Here is a 20887-nt window from a genome sequence, read left to right as displayed (position 1 = left end):
AAAAGAAAATATAAAACCTTAACCGGATTTGTGGGACTTTTTATTAAATTTAAAACTCATTGATGGCTACAGCCATGGGAATGCAAGTACATTTGCCTAATTCTTAATCAATCTTGTCTCTTGAGTAACTTGATCTTATATAGTTTTCCCTTATTTAAGTTTGCTTGGGCAGTAAAATTGTCTTATTCAACTTTATGTGAAGGAAGCTTTTTATCAAACCAAAATAGATTTCATTATGAGTGATTTATTAGACTTGTGTTTCATGGACACTTGAAGCTTAGGCTTAGGCATGCATCTCCGATGAAGTGGGAGCAAGAGCTTCTGTCATGGTTCCTTTGTTTGACATGTGCTTGTCTTGACCTAAAGTGAAAGGTGGACAATGAGGACGTGGGTTATAGTATGGGTTTGGCTTGCAGCCACCGGTTTGGCAGCCAGGAACACCGTAACCAGGAACTGTTACTCCTGGAATCACAAAGCCGGGAATCTGTGCGCCTGGAACCACTATGGGAGGGATTGTTGTGCCTGGAACAACTACACCGGGTCCACCACTAGAGCCACGTCCAATACCAATACCAATCCCTTCACCTGGAGCTCCCGTTACAGGACCACAATTCGGTTGGCCAGACCCAGACCCTCCTATTCCTTCTCCAATGCCAATACCTGAACCACCACCAGACCCTATTCCTTCTCCAATGCCAATACCTGAACCACCACCAGACCCAATTCCTTCTCCAAAGCCACTGCCTCCACTAGACCCAATTCCTTCTCCAAAGCCACTGCCTCCACTAGACCCAATTCCTTCTCCAAAGCCACTGCCTCCACTAGACCCAATTCCTTCTCCAAAGCCACTGCCTCCACTAGACCCAATTCCTTCTCCAAAGCCACTGCCTCCACTAGACCCAATTCCTTCTCCAAAGCCACTGCCTCCACTAGACCCAATTCCTTCTCCAAAGCCACTGCCTCCACTAGACCCAATTCCTTCTCCAAAGCCACTGCCTCCACTAGACCCAATTCCTTCTCCAAAGCCACTGCCTCCACTAGACCCAATTCCTTCTCCAAAGCCACTGCCTCCACTAGACCCAATTCCTTCTCCAAAGCCACTGCCTCCACTAGAGCCAATTCCTTCCCCAAAGCCACTGCCTCCACTGCCATAACCAACACCATAGCCAACACCAGAGCCACCACTTCCATATCCTCTACCTACACCATACCCCATAGGCTTAACTGTGTGGTCAGGTTCGTCCGGTTCACTCGCCATGGTCTGCATTACCTGATTAGGCTTAACTACGTGGTCAGGTACGTCCGGGTCCGGGTCCGGTTCACTCGTCATGGTCTGCATTATCTGATTAGGCTTAACTACGTGGTCAGGTTCCGGTGGGTTACCTCCTGGTTCACTCGCCATGGTCTGCATTATCTGAATAGGCTTAACTACGTGGTCAGGATCCTGATAATCCGGTGGGTCACCTAGTTCACTCGCCATGTTCTGCATTATCTGATCAGGCTTGACTTTGTGGTCAGGTTGTACCTCATGGTCTGGGTGTAGAACATCCATCCCAGGCTTCATTACATAGTGTAGATGTAGCTTGCTTGGCTCCATCATAGGGAGATCCTTGAGAATCCTGCGTGCGAAAGTTGAACTGAAAAAGCATAGTAAGAGGACGAACCCAAAGCATTTGCCTGGGCGTCCCTGTGCCATTATTATTTCTAATGTAATAAGTTGATCCTGCTGTACATTTCGGATACATGATCCCTAATGCTTTATATACAGGAAGGGAGACTTTTACGTAAGAGAATACACATCCCAGTAAACGCAAGATGCCTTGCTGAAAATGCGCAATTAAAAAATCGATTCACAAACATAGCATGACAGTGTGAAAGAAACAACCTTTTTTTTCCACAACAACACAAATTGTATGTTTAGCAACTTCAACTATCCAAGTTTTGAAACCTTATTACCATTATTTGCAAACGAGAAACTACATCAACACAAGCTTGAAGCTAATGTTGTTAGACACATTTAGACACTATCACCATCAGCCTGTGATTCTGCAGCTCTCAAACCTTCAGCCATAGCACGAGCCCTGTTCTGAGTTTGTCTCTCTACAGCAACCATGTATAAACCTACACATTTAATGGGCTTAAATAAGAAAAAGGGTAATCACAGAGAAACAAAAAGCTCACGAATTTGAGAAACAAAACATCTGAAATCTCAAAGAAACGATCATTTACCAATGGCACTGCCGAGTGCACAACCCCATAGAATCCTCATTGACCACTTATCGGTGATAAAACCTCTCGATCCCATACTTTTCTCTCAGCAATCAAAGCTAATTTTAACCACTGAAAACTCAAATTGATGATTCCGAAAACAGCAAAATCAAACTCGAAATCCTGAAGATTTTAGAGATAAACCCTATTCTATGAAAGAAGAAATGAGAGGAAGAACAAAAATTGCGTAGCGTAGATCAAGGAACTGCTGATGAGTATAAGGAGTGTGAGCTTACCAAAAATTAGTCGGTGACCGGAAGATTGAGAATCGAGATAATGACTGGTGAGACTTGAGAGGAAGAAGAAGAAAGGAACGAGGACTGAATAAAAGAAACGGGCTAATTTGTAAAATAATAAAACAAGGAGTGCTATTTTGGTAAACAAACTTATGGAGGGATTAGTCAACAATAAATGAAACTTGATAGTCTTTCAAGTTTTCAAAAATCACACTTTTTTTTTTGTTTCTTTCTTCAAAAGCATGTAAAATTATCAGTAAAAAAATTAAAAACATTTGCACATGTTCTACTTATGTTTTGTTTATATTTTACATATGTTTTGCTTATTTTTTTCTTAAATTACCCTTTTCATATAAAAAGATATATGTAAGATATTACGGTAAAATCTTATCAGATTAGTTGAAAAATCCTACTATATTAATTGGGAAGTACAAATATGCAACTAACCTTAAAATGTGTAAAAAATTACATTCAATTGCCATTAGAAAATTTTAATTAAGCTTAATTAATTAATTTAAATAAATATAATTAATTAAAAAATAAAAAATACTTACAGATCAAATAGAAAAAAATCTAGAAAATAAAATATTTTCTCTCTCTAATAAATTATGGACGAAATTACAAAATAATTTTTAAAAAAAAATATAAACCAGTCAGAATTTTAAAAACTAAGATTTTATATCCAAATATACAATATAATTATTTTTAATAGCTAAATTTCGAAAATTTTGTTAGGATTTCAAATTATGATTCTCCTATCATCTTTATTTTATTTTATATACAATTTGTTTAGAATTTTCATATAATAATTATGATTAATAAAGTGCAGAATTTTTTCTGCATATGTTGTGATTTGAATTTTTAAAAACGAAGATATATTAATCAATCTATGAAAAATATATGTTTTAATTTCCACATTGGCGGGTTGGTAAACTAAATTTATATAGATGATAAATTAATAATTTTTATTTTCTCACAATTATAATATTAAAATTACTACTTTATATTTCACAAAATAATGATGCAAATACAACAAACAAACAATATAAAACTGTAATATACGTCAAAAATAAAATACTATAATATTCCAAAATACTTAGTATTCAATTCGACTAATAGATTTACAGAAAAATTAAAAAAATATATATTATCTCAAACAAAATAACTTTTAAAAAAATATATAACAATAACTTTTATTGTATATTATAATTTTTTTAAAAATGTTGATCCGTGCTTAAAGCACGGGGTATCTCCTAGTACTTAATTAAATGTAATACATTTTTAATTCTATGATGTTAAAAAATGGTTTGAGAAAATTTCTCTATAGAAAAAATTGTGATATTAGATATTATATATGTAAATTATAACTGATATAATTTAGGAATTTTCAGCAACATGAAATGAAAAATAATATGTTTCCCATTAATTACAAGATTTTATTGTGAATAATTACTATATTTATTCGTGGAATTGTCGCCGTTTCTATGCTTAAATTGGGTTGCCTGGAAGTCAAACAAGGCGAAATCCGAAAGACTTGTAATGTTCCAAATTGAGTAATTGGTTGAACCGGTTGTATGGTTGAACCAGGTTTTTAATAAAAATAAAATAAATTATCAATTCTATCTGAGGATCTTAAATGACAATTCCATGAATATTCCACTCTCCTAGTCCTAGATTTTTTTCAAACAACCAAAAAATGACTAATTTGTTGCCATATATAAACAATCACACCTATAATTTATATTTATACAGAATTCTTGTATTTTATTGTGTAAACTATTATCAATGTATCAAATAATCAAAAAAATTATATATATATATATAGATGATTTTATCATAGTCACAAAATAATATATATATATATAAATAATTAAAAATATATATCATCTACGTATTGCATACGTAATCATCTAGTATATATATATATATGTTATTTTTAATATTTTTTAATGACAAAGGAAATTTTTCTTATTTACCCTTAAATCTATATGACCATAAGCACGACATTGAATAAGGGGGTGTTATTGAACAATGTATTTTAAAAGAATTTGATGTATTTTGGAATTCAACGTTATTCAATTAGGTATTTGAAAAAGTACATTAAAATCTGCTGTTATTGGATTATGTATTTATTTGATGGATTTTAGAATACGTTTAAAACATTGTTATTCAATGTCCATTGGATTTGGTGTCATTTCAGATCTCAATGTATTTCACTCCAAAAAGATGAACAAACACAATCTGACATATTTCTCAAGTATTTCAATCTCTCTATTTTTTTCTCTAGTTTCAAAATTGATTCAGGAGATTAATATAAGAATTAAGAAATACAAGATTGCTCTGGCCAAAAGACCATTGTTTTTTAATCATGGACCTTATTCAAACAAAAAAAAGAGAAAAGGGAAGAAAAACTAGTGAAATCATGTAAACAATAAATTTGATAGGCATAATCAGATCTGAGGATCTGCAAACAATGTTATTATTAAAGATGTTTGTTCATCTTGTTTTTGTTTCATCTGATTGAAGAACATGGGAGAAATCACAGAAAAAGGAAACCCTAAAAGATTGATTGTTTCATCTGATTGAAGAAGAGGGGAGAAATCACAGAAAAAGAAAACCCTAAAAGATTGATATTCCATCTCAGATCTGAAAAATCAAAACCCTTAACAATTGAATCAAACAACAAGAATCTCCAGCGGAGATCCACTGCCATAAACCAAGAAAAAACCCCAATCAGATCCCCAACTCAGATCGACCGAAGACCAGAAAACATTGCCACGACATGTTTTTCTTTCATTTGACATGGTTAACAACATAATTATGGTAATTTATTTTATTTTTATTTACATTCAAAAATAATAAAGTCCACTAGTAATGAATTTCAAATCCATTAGTAATGCTATTCAAATCCACTAATAATGACAACAAATTCACCTTAAATGCATTTGAAAACTATTGAATTCTAAAATCTACTAGTAATTGAAATCTATTAAAATCTGTCATCCAATAACACCCCCTAAGAGACAACATCTGCATTGCATTGCAGTTGTGTCTGCTGTCATCTTGGTAGTGGTTTTTTGGCTGCTCAATCTTGTTGAGAGAAGGCTCTGCGGCAAACCCAATCACCTAGCTCGTTTTATGATGAACTGTTCCTTGTTTTCTTAATTCGGTTGTTGTTGTGTTTTAGACTTTTAGTTATATGTATTCCTTGTTTTAATTCGGTTTAAGAATAATCATCTGGACCTTTATATGAAGTTGTGTAAGATGAGGTTTTATTATTGTGTTTTATTGTGTTTATATAAGAAACGTAATAATCTCTCTCTCTCACTGTTAAAAAGCTCTATCTTTTTTCCTTCTTCTTCAGTTTAGATCAAACGTAGTAATTCATAAAGAAAAAAAGGTCTCTCCCTCTGGGTTTAATAACTCAAAAAGAAATATGCAATCTGGTGGCGATTTCAGCAACATCGACCATCACCATGAGCTTGAATGGGAAGAGAAGCAAGTAGGTGGTGGTCTCAGCTCTTTTGGCCAAGCCAAGAGACGTAGTAGTCGCGGCGGACCGTGACATCAAATAAATCAGAGAGATGATTCTATCCTAAGAACTCGCCGAGAGAACTAATAATAGAGAATACAGAGCTGAAAGATGATCAAATATAAGAAGGATCACCTTAAAGGACTGGATTCAGTGGATGGTTGCTAGCGTAAGCGCCGCAAGGTGATAAATGGAGAGAGATAAGAAGAAGATAAAAGGATAGTACTCATTCATTAGGTTTTCAGAAATGACAGTGTCTGCCTTACATAGTAACTCTTTGGACCACAAACCGGTACCAAAGTAGCTAAACCAAAGCATAAACCAGATTATATTGTAATGGATTCGTTATAGCCTAAAATAAGATAAAAATATGATACCAGAGGAATATTCCTGTCACAATAACAAGGGATTTTAATGGATTTTAAAGTAGATTTTTAAATCATCAGTTCAATAACAGTGGATTTTAATAGACTTTTAAAAATCCATGATTGAATAACATAGAATTTATAAATTTCACACAAATCAGTTAAAATGTCAAGTTGAATACACCCCCCCCCTAGTAAAACTCCCATGTGGCCGCTTCAGGTGTTGAGCATTTCCAATGAACCAAGACCTTTGTGATGGCTTTGTTGCCATGCTTGATCATCTTCTTGTCCAAAATGGCCTCGAGCATTTCCAATGTCCACTAGGTATTGTGATAACAGTGGTGCATCAGAAGGAGGGTTTGGGCAAAACTTCAGTTGACTGATGTGGAAGACATCGTGGATGGCTGCTTGAGGTGGTAGTTTCTGTTTGTAGGCGACTGATCCTACTCTATCAACGTCTAGAAGGGACCATAGAACCTTGGGGAAAGCTTATGTGGGATGTTATTCGACTTCAAAGAGTTCTGGCGATAAGGTTGTAGCTTTAGGTAGACAAAGTCTCCCAACTTAAACTCTATGTCAGACCTATGAGAGTTTGCTGCTTGCTTCATTCTGTTTTGGGCTCTGAGTAGGTGGAACTTGAGCATGTTAATCACTTCCTCTCGTTTCTGCAAGCTGCGGTTGATCACAACAGATGAACTTTCTCACCCGGGAGATGTAGTGGGGGTTGTTGACCATACACTATCTCGAATTGTGTGGAGCGGATCGCAGTGTGATAAGTGGTGTTGTACCACCATTCCGCGAGGGAAAACCATTTGCTCCAAGTTTGTGGGGCTTCAGACACCATCCAGCGAAAGTATATCTCCAGCGTTTTGTTGGTTATCTCCGTTCCAATGGTCGATAGCTCTGATACCAATGTGACAACAAATAAATCAGAGAGATGATTCTATCCTAGGAACTCACCGAGAGAACTAAGAATAGAGAATACAAAGCTGAAAGATGATCAAAGATAAGAAGGATCACCTTAAAAGAATGGATTCGGTGGATGTAAGCGCCGCAAGGTGATAAATGGAGAGAGATAAGAAGAGGATAAAAGGATAGTACTCATTCATTAAGTTTTCAGAAATGGCAGTGTCTGCCTTACATAATGACTATTTGGACCACAAACTGGTACCAAAGTAGCTAAATCAAAACATAAACCGGATTATATTGTAATGTATCCGTTACCGCCTAAAATAAGATACGAGATGTAATGTAATGTAAATTTGTTTACAAAAATACATACCAGATGTAATTTACCGGCCTAAATTTCAAGTTTTCAAAAATCACACTTTTTTTTTTTTGTTTCTTTCTTCAAAAGCATGTAAATTTCTTAATATAAAACATTTGCACATGTAATGTGGATCTTATCGACTCAAAAATTTGGGGCAATTTGGGTTTTGATTTTCAAAAAAATTGTCACTTTCTTATTATAAGAAATGTATAGATGTAAAAGGTTCTTGCTTTTTTTTTCTTTCACTTCTCCTCTCATGCACCCAAGGCATCTCCGTACTTAAAACTATTTTTTTTCCTGCAAAATTCTCTCTTTTTCTCGTCTTCTTCGTCCCCTTCTCGGGGCGATTTCACACAAGTTCCGATCTTTTCGAAAGCAAATACCTAATTCGGATTCTCAATTAACATAACCCTCTCTGTACGGCTCCGGCTTCATCGATTTCGGTATGCGAACTCTTTCTTTCTTACACTCTCCGTTTTACATTTTTCTATTCGCATTGCGGGTTGGTTAGGGAAACGAGAGTTTTAATCTATGGCGTAATGCGGTTTCGAAACGAGTTCGAGTTGGCTTTTTTTGAGAGATTCTTTCTTCTTTATTGAGGTTTCACATTCTTCGCTTTGATTATGCGTTTCCCTAATTGTGCTTTTGATTATGCCTACTTTTGTCTGCTATGTCACTGTGCCATTGATTTGCTTCACTTGCATTACATTATAACTTCGAAAAGATCATTGATTTGGCTTGCGCTGAGGTATATTAAGCAGGTTCCATTTATCTACTTAGGTCGGAGATATAATAATGCCTACCAGGTGTTTGTTGCGATGCAATTTTTGGTAGCAAATAGAAAACTTTAAACCAAATCTATGTCGAAAGTATCGTCTTTTTCTTAACATGATTACAAGCCATGTTTTGCAGCTTCAAATGCATAACATTTTTGTTGTAATGTAGGGAGCATTATTCATTCTAGCATTCTACTGTTGTTAACTGAGCCATTTGTTATATGCACTGTGAATTAGTAGGAGAGAAATGTCAATGGTTGCAAGCTCTTCGCACAGTGATCCTGATTCAAGAAGTTTCCAAGTGCTTCTTGAAGCTTTTAGTTCTCGTTTTTCTCTTGATGACATTACTACTGCGTACTACCAAGCAAGCCAGAATGTCAATGTCGCTGGTGAGATTCTCTTTGCAATGACGGAAAAGACACCTCAAAGTGACCAAGTTGAAATCGAGAAAGCAACCTCAAAGCCAACTCAGGTTTATGTTCCTAAGGAAATTCGACGACAAGAGGACAGCAAAGCCAAAATATGGAGGCCGAAGAAAACATCTGTATCTGGGGGCACTGTTTCAAGTTTTATCGGTAAGGAGTATGCTAGAACCAGGCCTATATCAAATGCTCCCCGAGAAACAACTAAGCCAATGAAGATAGACTCACGGGATATTCCAGAAACTGAGATATGGAGTGAAGAAATGCTAAAAAGTAACGAGGCAAAGATAAGCAGGGCTCCAACTGATCTTGAGGAATTTATTGTTAAGATGCTTGCAGAGGGTTTTCAAGCTAGCCCAGATGTCATTCACCAGGTTCTTGGTAAGCATTCTCTAGCTTTTTTATGTATGCTCGACATTTTTTTTTTCTTTAAACTGGTGTTGGTGACCCTAGCTGCTAAACTTAATCTGCTTTTCCACCAAACTATCAGGCGTATGCGGATATGATGTGAAGAAGGTAAGCCGATTCCCTTAGCTCTGAAAAGTAATGTATTTTTGTTACTTTAAGCGTTTTGCTTTTGCCTCCACTATCTTCTTTCTCTAAGTATTATAATATCTTGTACCATTTCTTGGCTGAATTATATTATATTTTCCCATACCTTGAGCTCATCAAGATGACCATTAACTTAATTATGAGCTGTGTGACCTTTATAGTTGCATCACTCTTTATTTGAGCTACTTTAACTATTTAGTTACAATTATACCCTTGAGCGACTTTGACGATCCTTTTCTCTGTCTTGGTACTATGGCTGACTAAAGTTTGAGATAAAGTTGACTTTGCAATTGCATACCCACGGTCGCCACTAATTTTTGATCACTTGATTGTTAGTGATATTTGTTAGCTCTTGGCATATGTCTCTTGTGAGTATTTCATAGATTCTGCCTTTGGATCTTTTGCTGGATTTTTTTTTTTAGGCATCCACACTATATTCTTTATTACATTGCAGAGTACGGAGAAACTGCTTGACTTGTCTGATACCAAGAAGTATGCTGATGGTGGAATTTCCAATGAAGTTGTGAGCTTTTGCTATGACTCAGTTTGGTCTTCGTTATAGAATAATGTCTTCTTCTAAGTCTGACTCTGTTGGTTTGATCCCCTCTTCTTAAAGATGCCAAAAGTTGATCCACAAAGACGGGGATCTACATCCTGCAACCAAGTGGAACTGCAAGATTTTTGTCAGAGGCACGCTTTTTCTAGTCAATCTCTGTATCAAACCCTTCCCTTGGGAATCCTTTTGATATTTTTCCTATTCAAATTGCTTTTTGTTATGATGCAGTGACGGTGCAAGAACCTTTTCTGGTTCACAGGAAGGAGGCAGTGACAAAACTGGTCTTGAAAAGGAGGTTTTAGAAGCTTTGTTCTCAGGTGCGGAAAGATATGAGGAAGAAGAAAAAAAATTAACTCGAAGATTTGGAGAAAGGAGGGCAAGAGTTACTGGTCGTCCTGTTTTTAAACCTCTGGAAGAGCCTTTTCAAGAGAGAGTAGTTGCTATGAAACGATCGTCACATACATCTAAAGAAGGTAACCTTGTCATCGTCTTACATGTACGTTTATTTGAGTTTATTCTCTCGTTTCTCAAGAGTTTCTCAACTATCAATTTTCTCCTTTGATAGATGAAGATGATGAAAATGAATTTAAGGCACATCGTAAAGCAGTACATGAGTATTGGAATCAGATGAAAGAATATTACGGAGCTGTAAGCCTTTGAGATGATAAGGATTCAGTTTCCTAATACCCTGCTATGTATATTCAATGTATGACTGCCATGATGTGATGGTTGCATAACTAAAACCTTGTCCTCTTTGGCAGGCTGCAGAAGCATTCTTCAAAGGAGAACCTGAGCGAGCACGCAGACTCGTGGAGAAGGTACATTTGGAAAGTAATTTTTTGGTCCAAAGTGATCAATGTCTTTCATGTGTTCTATATAACAACTATCGATGTCTTCTACAATACATAGGGACACTTTTTCGGACAAAAAGCTCGAGAAGCGGATGACAAATCTGTAGCAAAGATGATTGAAGTGAAGTCTGTTAATTTCTAAGTCCATTTATTATCAGTCGTTTACTGTCATTTTCTGCTGTATACTCAATTGGCAAGAATAGTTGATAAAATTCAAAACCATGCTTGTAGGGAAGATGATGGTTCGACTTGCAAGGAAGACGAGGTAGTGACAGTGAATGTGAACGAACACCAAGCAAAGGAAGCTCTTCGTCTTCTCAAGCGCCAACTTATTTACTTCTCTGGCATTTCATGTAAGGTTTTAAATCCCTCCCTCTCTTTAAACAGAAACAAATCTAGTTTGTTTGATGAGTTTGTATTCTATTTCTGATGTAGCTTTCAAGTACCTCAGAGTCACATTGGGTGACAAGAACGAAGATTTCAAAAGCAAACGGAAGGTACTACTTTTACTCATCTGTTTGCATCTGTTTAGAACTGTCTTCACTCTGAAAAAAAATTGAAGTTGCTTCTATTTATGTTGTTTTCTTAGCATATCGTAAAGCTGCTGGAGGGAGAATCCATTGGTTGGACTGAAGAAGATAATGGCCTTGTGATGATGATTCGTGTTGACGAGATTGACCCCAAGAAATTGACTTTTGCCAAGAAATAACAAGGATCAAATTCTTTGCTTCATTCTATAGATGTCTAATTGTAACCAAACAAAGAGGCATTTTGCAAAACTTATGATTTTTGGTTTCAGAATCGAAGAATTATCAAAGCCATCTGACATTACAATATTCTTATAATGTTTTAGAGATAAAATATTCCATCTTCAAAACCATATAAACCGGCCAACCAAAGAAGAAACAAAACTTATACAGTATGGATCTATCAGTGGGTAAGTCTCTGAACCTCTTCCTCCTGATTGCTATCTAAAGTTTCAAGCAGAAGAGGTGGCGCATGCTGAGCATTCCCTTGATTATCCTCTGAGTCTTGACAAAAGGAGAGAATGATTGTGTCTATCGACATCTCAACCACCGCAAAGAAAAGTGTCGCCACAGTATACCCCAAAGCCCAACATGCCTGTGCAAAGAGTGACGAGCAAACCTAATCAAGCTCAAAAAACATCCGTCTCTGTATTTATAATCGAGTTTAGAGGGTAAGGAAAATGTTTTACCAAAACAGGTAATAGCGGGGATGAGACTTTGTTGTGAGAAGACCGATACTTGTGTGAATCCAACATCAAGAATCCAAAGAGAGCACTGAAGAGACTCACACAAAGCTTTCCTAGAAACAATATAACATCTCCTATCACATTAACTTTCCCTATCCTCAGAATGTTGCTCATGATCAACTCTGTCGCAATTGCAGACGATTTGCAGAAGCTTTTCCCTGTTATAGCAATCTGAAAAGACACCGAGATACAGACAATTTATCAAGAAATGGTTCAAAGAAATGGGCTTCGTTTTGCTAAAAGGAGGAGATTCTTTATTACCATTATGTAGGCATTACGGTTAACTGATTTGATGGTCCACTCCACGGTTTTGAGACAGCCACGTGAAGTGTAATGAGCCATTCTCCAAAACCAGTGATCAGGTGTGGCCCCGCTAACTTTTGTTCTACGACGAATAGCTTCGAGAATGAATCGAACAGACTCCACAAAAGAGACAATGAGTGAACCAAGAGCCACAGATCCTAGGTTGTAGCGTGCAAGCCGCTTCATTGAGGCGAACACAGGAAGAAACGGTATCTCTGGCTGCATTGCTCAGCCATAAAACCCCAATCAAGACAATACTAATAATCGAAAGTTTCCATATATTTTGCTCAGAAATGTTAGCTTACCGATGCTTCCCCTTGAGCCCAATAATATGAAGCAACAGAGCCAGCAATCACAGTGGCGGAAGATGCAATGAAAAACTGCGTGGCCCAATAGCAACCAAACAGGTGGAAGAATATAGCAATAGTGATATGGGGAGTGTAACGTATGCTGTAACCGCAACAACGGTCACAATTCACTTTCTTTAACACGAGATCATACGCACAGCAGTTAGTGTTGTTGCAGTTGTTCTGAACAACTTGACCAGAACTGAACAGATGGAGAGCCGCTGATATCCAGAACATATAGAATATCGCAAGCATTGCGAACGGTATAGCTGGAAATATAATCAGCGCTTGAACTTCTCCAATTACCTTAGCAGCTACCTGGATTTCACAAGTACACAACACATTGACCTCTCTAGCAAAATCCAAACTAGCAACCAAACTACTAAGAAAGTTATTATACTCGCCTTGAGGACTGATGTTGCCATTAGAATTCGGCGGATGATGGCGATTGAAGTGAGGATAGCAACAATTGAGATAAAAGTCATCAGAATGGCAACTCCACGGACATGAGTCAGCTCCTAGGAACAAGCAAACGCAAATAAGCTTGGGAAAAGAATGGGACTAATGGTCTTATAATATAGAGAATTTGAAAGCAGCATAACGCAGAAGTGTTAACTTACTCGACCATACACATGAAAGTATGGGTCATGCTCACCAATGATAGGTGTTACAGCATCATTTCCTATCCATCCAGCTACAAAGGATACAAAAAGCTGAATAAGCATATATGAATTTGAAACACAGAGATAGAGACAGAGAAGGGAAGTTTGATTTCTTAATCAACCTTTTAAGTAATAGAATATTGTTACTGATATTAAGAGCATGTTGAAAAGGACAACAGTTATCCATGGCATGGCGGCAACAAAATGTCGAATTAGAAGCAGCCAAATAATGGATAGAAACAGTGGGACAAGGCCTCCACAAACGATCAATACTGGCCATGACTTCCCAATGTCAGCTACATAACGCTGCGATTACACAACCAACATAAGCTTAGAAGCATTCTTCAAACTCATCATTTTACAAGAAAATGTTTACAATTTAATAGAGATGAGGATAATTCTAACCTTTAGAACTGAGGCTCGAGAATTCATTGACCTTCGAATCGATTTGTCTATGATCATGTCCTCTTGAATATTCACACCACCCATCTGCTGCCAGTGGCGCAAGGATGAATTTGAAGCACGAGCAATATATTGGCAGCTCCAATAAACTAAAGAAGAAACCTTGTTACACATAAGTAATAGAAAGTAAATAAAGACTAGGCTTTGTGCATATAAAAAAATGCACTCTTACCATTCACACTAGGGAAGATTACAGGGTAACAAGGACCCTGAAGCTGAAGAGATGAATTCCTCATTTCCGGAGTAAGAAACTCAAAGTAATCGTAATTCCTGTCGATCCAATCATTCATCTTGAGACGAATCTCTCCATCAGGATAATCACAGACCCAGTTGAGAGTATCATCAGAGGGTGCAGGACAATCCAAGAGACAAACAGTTCTGGCATTAGCCAATTTGAGTTCCCCATCTTTCAAACCACTTTCATAAACTTGGTTAGGGTTCACCCAATACCTAAGCTCAAGTTGAGTAAGGTCACGGTGACGGTGCTTGCTACCACACACATTCCCTTCATAGTCCAATCCATATGTGAGTCTGCAAGAACAATTCATATAAGACATCACCACTAACGATTTTGATTAACATAACACAATCATGGGACAATTAACGCAACTGGATAATGAATAAGGTTTTAGGCTTTCCACAATCAGGATTATGCAACACACCAAATCTCTTTTCTAAAGAACACCAAGAAGAAGAAGAAAAATCTCTACTTTACTCTACAAATAGTACTATAAAGGTACAAGCTTTAGCGTATAATAAGCCAAGACTAGCAAAACATAGAGGAAGAATTGAAAACCCCATTTGAGGGTTTAGGAGGAAACAGACGAACAAAAACAAAAAGACTAGGCTTTTATATTGTACAAAGAGGTTAATTGAAAAATCCATCAAATCTTTACCTTAATGGGTTACCTTGGTTGAAACCAAAGCTGGAATTGACAATCATTGAAACCCAAAAGGCAATGAAGATGACGAGAAACGTAATATCTCTACACTTTCTATTGTGTTTGATGATCCCATCATTTGCAACACTCCCATCACTTGAAGTATATCTTCCAATCACAGCTCCCAAAGGTCCTCTCATCTTTGGCCACAGCTATGTTTCTTCAGAAACCCTCAAGTCCAAGAAAAAAAGGAATTTTGGAGAGAACACAGAGAGAACGAGCACCTTTACTAAAGAAGACTAAAAGAGTGTCTGTCTTCTCTCTTCTCTCTCTTTCTCTGTGTTCCATTGTTCAAGAAAAGAGTGTGAAACCAGTAGGAGGGTATTTATGTCATTTTCTATTTGTGTTATTAAAAAAGTGATTTTTTTTTTTCTTTTTGGGTAAAAGATAAAATTAAATGGTTTCTGTTCAATCTATCATCCGTGGAACATGAAAAGAATCCATGTCTGGTGGTTCTGATGGGCTTTGTGGTTTTTTGACCATTTTTAATAAGAGTTTGGTTCCTTAATTAACCCATTTTTAAAAAAATCTTTGTTCTTCCTGTGCTTTTGTATTAGATTTAAAAACAAGCTTTTCTTGTTCTTATTCTCACTGTGAGATCTGCAACTGTGTAACGCCATCCACTTCATTCAAAAATAACAATGATTCCCCTTTTTTTCTTTGTTATATTATTATTAAAACATTAATTAAAAAAGGACCAGAGTTATGGTGTAAAAATTGATGACAAAAAGAAAAAAGCTTTGTGATGATAGTATTAAAAATTATTAAAAGCTTACATCAGTCTGGTGTGGTGAATGGTGTGATACGTAGCTGAATGTGGTGTGAAACCTTCATGGTTGCGAGGAAAATATTGTAGCTCTATTTTTTAATTAAACCTCAAAACAAATTCTTGCAAGTTGGTTCAATTTTTTATTAACCTCATAACTTTCTATATTAAATTATTTAGTAATGGACAAGTTGGTTTTTAAGTTTTAATGAATGTTTGGGTGAACAAAAAAAAAATATTTAGTATATTTATTATGTATTTGAAAAATCAACCCTCGGATAATAGAGGAAAAGGTAGCAGAAAAACTGAAAAAGCATGGGCCAGCAGCACCTTGTTTTTTTCAATTTTCTTTTTGTATATTTATTGCTTTGAATTTCGTATATTTTTATATTTCTTTTTTAATCTTTCTGTAGGAAAGAATTATTTCACTGACAAAAAAAAAAGGTGCGAATTATTTCAGGTTACGTGTACTCGTCGTGTAGAGAGACTGACCACAATGTGGTTATTTTCAAGTTCAACTAAAAGCATGTAACATAGTATTACATTAATCTGTGTTTAGTGAAGCTTTGATCTGATAATAGTCTTTTCATGATAATTAGCTTTGATAATTCAATTGACAAATGAACTTATAAAAATGTTATTTCCATTAATATATATAGCTTTAGCAAAACTCTTTTAACTTGTCGAGAATGCTTCATACATAAATGAGAAAATCCACTTGGTTAAATAAAATTAAGCATGATTGAAATTATTTAGCAAGAAAAAGAAAAAGAAAAGAACATTGCCCAATTAAAACAAGGGCAAGTTCATAAATAAGCAAACAATTGAAATCAGCCTCATTCCGTAAAACAATGAAATGTTGTTGTGTTAACCAGAGCATGATATTCAGACAAATTGGCGTCCTCGAGAAGAGAAGGTTTGGCCAAACCACCAAGAAGAAGGGACAACGTTCAAAAACGTCAAACTTTTACGGTCAATAAGAGTTACTCTGAAGGAGAGCCTTTGTCCCCGGAGATCGCCGGAGCTCTGCCAGTTAGCACCCCAATTACGGGTCATCTGAAGCCAAGTTTTTCCGTTTGAGCCCCTTACCGCTACCGCTCTCACCGAGCCGCCACCGCCAACGTTTGAGATCATTACCATATTGAAGTTACCTTGCCCTCTCATAGTAAACCTAACGCCTCCTCTTCTTTTGCATCCCACCCTATAAGGTTTTTAAGATTTAATCATTACGAGCTTTTTAAGGTTTGAGCAAAATAAGAGTATTCAGTTTAGGATTATTTATTTATAGATGGTATAATACTATATAGTTTGATATTTAAATATAAACACAGTATTAGTAAATAAACTCTTATAGCATTGGATATTTTGAATACGTTACCGGCGATAGAAGACGGGAACAATGCCTTCATTGCCGCGACGGGCAATGCGGAAGAAGGCGGGCGAGGACATGTCAAAGTGATGGCGAGGGAGATTGCACCAACCATTATTGTTGTTCGACGGACAAAAGTTTGTAGCCGTCACCGTCACGGCAGCTCCTCGGAGACACCACTTAGGATCTGCCGGAAAGTCGCACCTCACCTGGTAGCATCCACCACATGACTCACCGCTTTTGAATAGCGCACCGCTTAGCGCCGCTGTGTGGGCTCCAAATCCGGCGTGGTAAGGATTGTCATACCCACAAGCTCCTCCTATAAAATTGTTTTACAAAATTATATTTAATTACAATACAAAAACTAAAGTAACAAAAAAAAATTAAAGTAAGAGTGTTATTTACCAAGTGAAGCAGGGCTATCATTAACACCATAATACGTTGCATGAGCCCTTATCCAACCGTTGGAACACATCCCCACACTTAACGTACCAACCAAGAGAATAACCGCTACCAAATATTTTCCCTTCATCTCCAAAAATTGTTTAGATAAGGATATATCTTTCTTGATGAAACAAAGAGGTTTGAAAAGCTTTGAACTCACAAGTGATTGCTTGAAGAAGAAGGAATACATTTAGACTCGTTTTATAAGGATCAAAAATAAGTGTTAACGCGTTTTGTCGGTGATTATTACGACTTATTTCACTTACATGCACCACAATATCTCATATGCATGTGTTCGTTATCTTTCTTAGTTGGATCCTTATTTTTTATTGCTCTTGAACAATTCTCTAATAATTGAATATAGGTCTAAACACAGGGAACATAGTTTCCTAGTTGAAATATTGAAACACTTTAATGTCATATAGCTGATTTTAGCTTATTTTGGTGAAGTACGTAGTTTGAAAAAATATTTAGTATTGATATGTCCATATAACCTTATTAAGTACCAACGTTTTAGCTTATTAAATATTTGGGTTAGAGATGGAAGTGCCTTGTAATCTGACTCTAACTAACATTTAGTTCGGATGTTTCATGTAAGAGGAGAAAAATGTGTTAAATAATGAAAAAGCTGGGCAGAGTTGACAAACGTTTTTGATATCTAGCTGTATATTTAGTTCAGGATTTCGTATCTTAAGTATTCAAAGTGTATACAAAGTTGAGATCTAACTATATATTTCAAAATATACGTTTTAGTCTCTTGATGTATTTATTGCGAGTTCACGAAAAACTGGTCGTGGATGATGATCTGTGTAATCCGAGATTAGATGTGGGCATCCAATTAAAAATTTTCAGAAAGGAAACGCGTTGTTTGATTACCGTATACATGGCACATAGTATACACAGTTACATAATTGGATTAGAGAAATCGTGATGCAACACATACACATATAAATATAAGATTGCATATACCCGCGTGGTATTAATATATGTTCTATGCAGTACACAGAATGAAACAGTACGGAAGCCTACATTACTCAAAAACATATATGTATGTATAGATTGTACGGTGAATTATAGGCTTATTAGGAAGAACAATGGCATGTGCTTGAACGTGAAGTTGTGCTTCTCATTGGCGTCGGTGGATTTTTTTTTTTCTTTTTTTCTTTTTTTTTTGATTAAAATCAGACAAAGTGGACCACGAACGGTAACATAAATAGTGAAAAACCTCAAAAGACTTTACAGAGATTATACAACAGAGGAGAGATAAGGTAAAATGGTTTTGAGTGACACAATAGAATCAAATTTTGTTTCACTCGACCAAGAATCTTTCTATAGTTTTCTCCAATGTCTCCCTAGGGACAGCTCCGATGATACTGTCTTTCTTCTCACCGTCTTTGAAGATGATTACAGTTGGAACGCTCCTTATCCCGTAACGGTTCGCTGTGTTTGGGCTCTCATCAGTGTTAATTTTGTAGAATTTGAACTTCCCTGCGAAATCCTTGGCCAGTTGGTCAACTATAGGGTGAATCATACGGCACGGTCCACACCACGGCGCCCAAAATTCGACCAGAACTGGGACATCTGATTCGAGAACCTGTGTTTGCCATTCTGAATCAGACAGGTTTGGTACTGCAACCATCAAACAAACAAGTTATCGATCCCTGAATGATACCAAATCAGTGATAGAGTATATAAAGCATATCAATTCCAATACTTCATTATTCATTGCCAAGAAGCAGAATAAAATTAAAGCAATTTCATGGATGAAAAAGAAGTTGAGTCCTCCTCAAACGAGATCAACCAAAATAATGTTCTAAGGTTCAGATCTAGAAGTTCTAGTTTCAGAATCCAAACATCTAGTCCATATGTATCATAGTTTCAGAGAATGTAACAGACCAAGGATTAACCAAAACACAGTCTCAATGAATCCAGTGACAATGTTCTAAGAATCAAAATTTTCATAAGAATTTGAGTTACAAAACTTGTAGGCTCCTTAGTCTCACAATTCCTAGATTTAGGAAACTTATCAACCTCAGATTCACCATGAACTTATTATACCATACAGCTTCTCTATGAGGTTAAAAGGCTATGTGTATGTATATACCTTCGACGGCGGCAGTGGTGTCCTGAGCCTCGCAAGCGATTCTTCCACCGCGAGCGAATCTGGATCTACGATTCGCACCCACCAGACTCGCTGACTGAGTCACCAAACTCCGCGAAGCCTTCAAACCTTTGAATTCCAGAACCCTGACGGGAGAAATCCGGCGTCCAGAAACCGATGGAACAGCTGAAGCAGATGAAATCGAAGAAGACGCGATCGGAAGAGAGAACACGCGGGTCACGGTGACGGAATCGAGTAGAGACGCCATTGAATTGAAGCAGAGCGAGAGCGAGTGGTAGAGGAGTTTTTGGCAGATACGGGTAGGTCGATAATTTTGAATGACTGACTACAGAGTCCACCACACAGAGGCTATTTTATCCTCGCCCCGTCATTCATTCGCCTCTAATAATATATAACGATGCCGTTTTGGATGACTCCTGTAAACCCATCAATTTTTTAAAAGACCGACTATCAAATCCGATTTCGGTTCGGCAGAACTATACCAATCCGGGTTAAGCTGTTATCAAAATCACGATTGTAAAACAGAGATAGTGCCAAAGTGGGGTAAGAGCAGTGGCGGAGCGGAGCGGAGCTAAAGTTTTGGAAATAAAGAATTGTTCAGATTGGATAACCAAAACCACAAATTTTATTATAAAAATGGAATTTTAGAAATAATCTCACGAGACAAACAAGAAGAAATGCTCTCATTTTAGAACAAGAAGGTTTATGTCTAATAAGCACATTAAATCTCAAAGCAAGAACAGAAGCATTTTGCCAAGAACTAAAGAGGCTTTTCTTTTAATTATTAATGACTTCTACTTCTTCTTTCTTGTGTACTTGGGATCCTTCTCTTCCTCTTCATCCTCATCGTCTTCATCAATATCTTCAAACTCTTCATCGTCGTCGTCGATATCAATGTCATCAATCTCATCCTCATCAAAATCTGTCTCCTCTTCTTCTTCCGTATCGACTTCCTCGTTATTGTTCACCACTCGCTTTCCATGAGCCGCCTCCATTTTCCCTATTCTCTCCGAAACGTCCTCCTCCTGCTGAACGACGCCGACACGGAAACCGGTTTGCGTTACCGGAAATATTTTAGGGAAAACCGGGTATTGGCGAGCCGGCTTCTCGTTTAACCGAAGCAGAGACCGAATTGCCGGTCCATTGTTCTGCACTGTCTCTGTGAGATTGGCCGTACGTACACGGAGGAGTAGATTCACCGCTGATTTACCGTCTCGGATGAGTGATCTCGCCGCCGATGATGAAACTGAAGCCATGTTTGATTGCAGACTTTGCAGTGTGTGTGACTGACGATGATAGCTTGCTTAGTTAGAGACGGCTAATATACAGAGAGATGAAGGGTTTAGGGTTTTTAGTTGGAGATGACACGT

At 36.9% G+C, this 20887-nt stretch overlaps 6 protein-coding genes across 12 annotated transcripts; 1 reads left to right on the top strand and 5 right to left on the bottom strand.

Moving 5' to 3' along the window:
• Positions 14–2616, bottom strand: LOC104745846 (hyphally-regulated protein). Of its 4 annotated transcripts, none has more exons than XM_010467207.2 (3): positions 2505–2606; positions 2230–2391; positions 14–2121 (listed from the first exon to the last, which is right to left on the bottom strand). In XM_010467207.2, the coding sequence occupies exon 3, from the start codon at positions 1694–1696 to the stop codon at positions 284–286; it is 1413 nt and encodes a 470-aa protein (XP_010465509.1). In that variant the 5' UTR covers positions 1697–2121; positions 2230–2391; positions 2505–2606; the 3' UTR covers positions 14–283. The 4 variants fall into 4 exon arrangements, with proteins under 4 accessions (XP_010465509.1, XP_010465507.2, XP_010465508.2 ...); XM_010467205.2 differs by having other exon boundaries at positions 1800–2121; positions 2230–2340; positions 2505–2616; XM_010467206.2 differs by having other exon boundaries at positions 1800–2121; positions 2230–2347; positions 2505–2610.
• On the top strand, positions 7900–11649 carry LOC104745844 (putative nuclear RNA export factor SDE5). Of its 4 annotated transcripts, none has more exons than XM_010467201.2 (12): positions 7900–8114; positions 8688–9250; positions 9360–9385; positions 9876–9944; positions 10038–10111; positions 10206–10450; positions 10543–10625; positions 10739–10795; positions 10887–10954; positions 11060–11181; positions 11264–11325; positions 11418–11649. In XM_010467201.2, exons 2-12 carry the CDS (start codon positions 8695–8697, stop codon positions 11535–11537), a joined length of 1482 nt encoding a protein of 493 aa, XP_010465503.1. In that variant the 5' UTR covers positions 7900–8114; positions 8688–8694; the 3' UTR covers positions 11538–11649. The 4 variants fall into 4 exon arrangements, with proteins under 4 accessions (XP_010465503.1, XP_010465501.1, XP_010465502.1 ...); XM_010467199.2 differs by having other exon boundaries at positions 7906–8114; positions 8685–9250; positions 9876–9941; XM_010467200.2 differs by having other exon boundaries at positions 7906–8114; positions 8685–9250.
• LOC104745845 (choline transporter-like protein 2) lies at positions 11638–15104 on the bottom strand. The gene is made up of 10 exons (XM_010467204.2): positions 14772–15104; positions 14048–14406; positions 13819–13964; positions 13536–13719; positions 13372–13445; positions 13156–13269; positions 12710–13069; positions 12363–12623; positions 12045–12272; positions 11638–11950 (listed from the first exon to the last, which is right to left on the bottom strand). The coding sequence occupies exons 1-10, from the start codon at positions 14954–14956 to the stop codon at positions 11759–11761; spliced, it is 2103 nt and encodes a 700-aa protein (XP_010465506.1). The 5' UTR covers positions 14957–15104; the 3' UTR covers positions 11638–11758.
• Positions 16215–17585, bottom strand: LOC104745843 (expansin-A12). Its single transcript, XM_010467198.2, has 3 exons — positions 17357–17585; positions 16961–17270; positions 16215–16783 (listed from the first exon to the last, which is right to left on the bottom strand). The coding sequence occupies exons 1-3, from the start codon at positions 17583–17585 to the stop codon at positions 16468–16470; spliced, it is 855 nt and encodes a 284-aa protein (XP_010465500.2). The 3' UTR covers positions 16215–16467.
• On the bottom strand, positions 18587–19863 carry LOC104745841 (thioredoxin M4, chloroplastic). Its single transcript, XM_010467197.2, has 2 exons — positions 19500–19863; positions 18587–19024 (listed from the first exon to the last, which is right to left on the bottom strand). Exons 1-2 carry the CDS (start codon positions 19762–19764, stop codon positions 18705–18707), a joined length of 585 nt encoding a protein of 194 aa, XP_010465499.1. The 5' UTR covers positions 19765–19863; the 3' UTR covers positions 18587–18704.
• LOC104745840 (phosphopantothenoylcysteine decarboxylase subunit VHS3) lies at positions 20174–20839 on the bottom strand. Its single transcript, XM_010467196.2, has one exon. The coding sequence runs from the start codon at positions 20771–20773 to the stop codon at positions 20312–20314; it is 462 nt and encodes a 153-aa protein (XP_010465498.1). The 5' UTR covers positions 20774–20839; the 3' UTR covers positions 20174–20311.

This window comes from Camelina sativa, chromosome 15 (genome assembly GCF_000633955.1).
Source record: "Camelina sativa cultivar DH55 chromosome 15, Cs, whole genome shotgun sequence".
Lineage (NCBI taxonomy): Eukaryota > Viridiplantae > Streptophyta > Magnoliopsida > Brassicales > Brassicaceae > Camelina > Camelina sativa.
The sequence above is the reverse complement of the archived record's forward strand: the minus strand, read 5'-3'. Positions and strand labels throughout refer to the sequence as shown.

Excerpts from the sequence above, each read along its gene's own strand:
- LOC104745840 (XM_010467196.2), bottom strand. The coding sequence starts at position 20,773 with ATGGCTTCAGTTTCATCATCGGCGGCGAGATCACTCATCCGAGACGGT.
- LOC104745846 (XM_010467207.2), bottom strand. The coding sequence starts at position 1,696 with ATGGCACAGGGACGCCCAGGCAAATGCTTTGGGTTCGTCCTCTTACTA.
- LOC104745845 (XM_010467204.2), bottom strand. The coding sequence starts at position 14,956 with ATGAGAGGACCTTTGGGAGCTGTGATTGGAAGATATACTTCAAGTGAT. Across the intron at positions 13,720-13,818 it reads CTCGAGCCTCAGTTCTAAAG|CGTTATGTAGCTGACATTGG; the intron begins GTTAGAATTATC and ends GTGTAATCGCAG. Across the intron at positions 12,624-12,709 it reads GGGCTCAAGGGGAAGCATCG|CCAGAGATACCGTTTCTTCC; the intron begins GTAAGCTAACAT and ends TGAGCAATGCAG.
- LOC104745844 (XM_010467201.2), top strand. The coding sequence starts at position 8,695 with ATGTCAATGGTTGCAAGCTCTTCGCACAGTGATCCTGATTCAAGAAGT. Across the intron at positions 9,251-9,359 it reads TGTCATTCACCAGGTTCTTG|GCGTATGCGGATATGATGTG; the intron begins GTAAGCATTCTC and ends CCAAACTATCAG. Across the intron at positions 10,796-10,886 it reads CACGCAGACTCGTGGAGAAG|GGACACTTTTTCGGACAAAA; the intron begins GTACATTTGGAA and ends TACAATACATAG.
- LOC104745843 (XM_010467198.2), bottom strand. The coding sequence starts at position 17,585 with ATGTATTCCTTCTTCTTCAAGCAATCACTTGTGAGTTCAAAGCTTTTC. Across the intron at positions 17,271-17,356 it reads TGATAGCCCTGCTTCACTTG|GAGGAGCTTGTGGGTATGAC; the intron begins GTAAATAACACT and ends ACAATTTTATAG. Across the intron at positions 16,784-16,960 it reads GTTCCCGTCTTCTATCGCCG|GGTGGGATGCAAAAGAAGAG; the intron begins GTAACGTATTCA and ends AAAACCTTATAG.
- LOC104745841 (XM_010467197.2), bottom strand. The coding sequence starts at position 19,764 with ATGGCGTCTCTACTCGATTCCGTCACCGTGACCCGCGTGTTCTCTCTT. Across the intron at positions 19,025-19,499 it reads CACCACTGCCGCCGTCGAAG|TACCAAACCTGTCTGATTCA; the intron begins GTATATACATAC and ends TGATGGTTGCAG.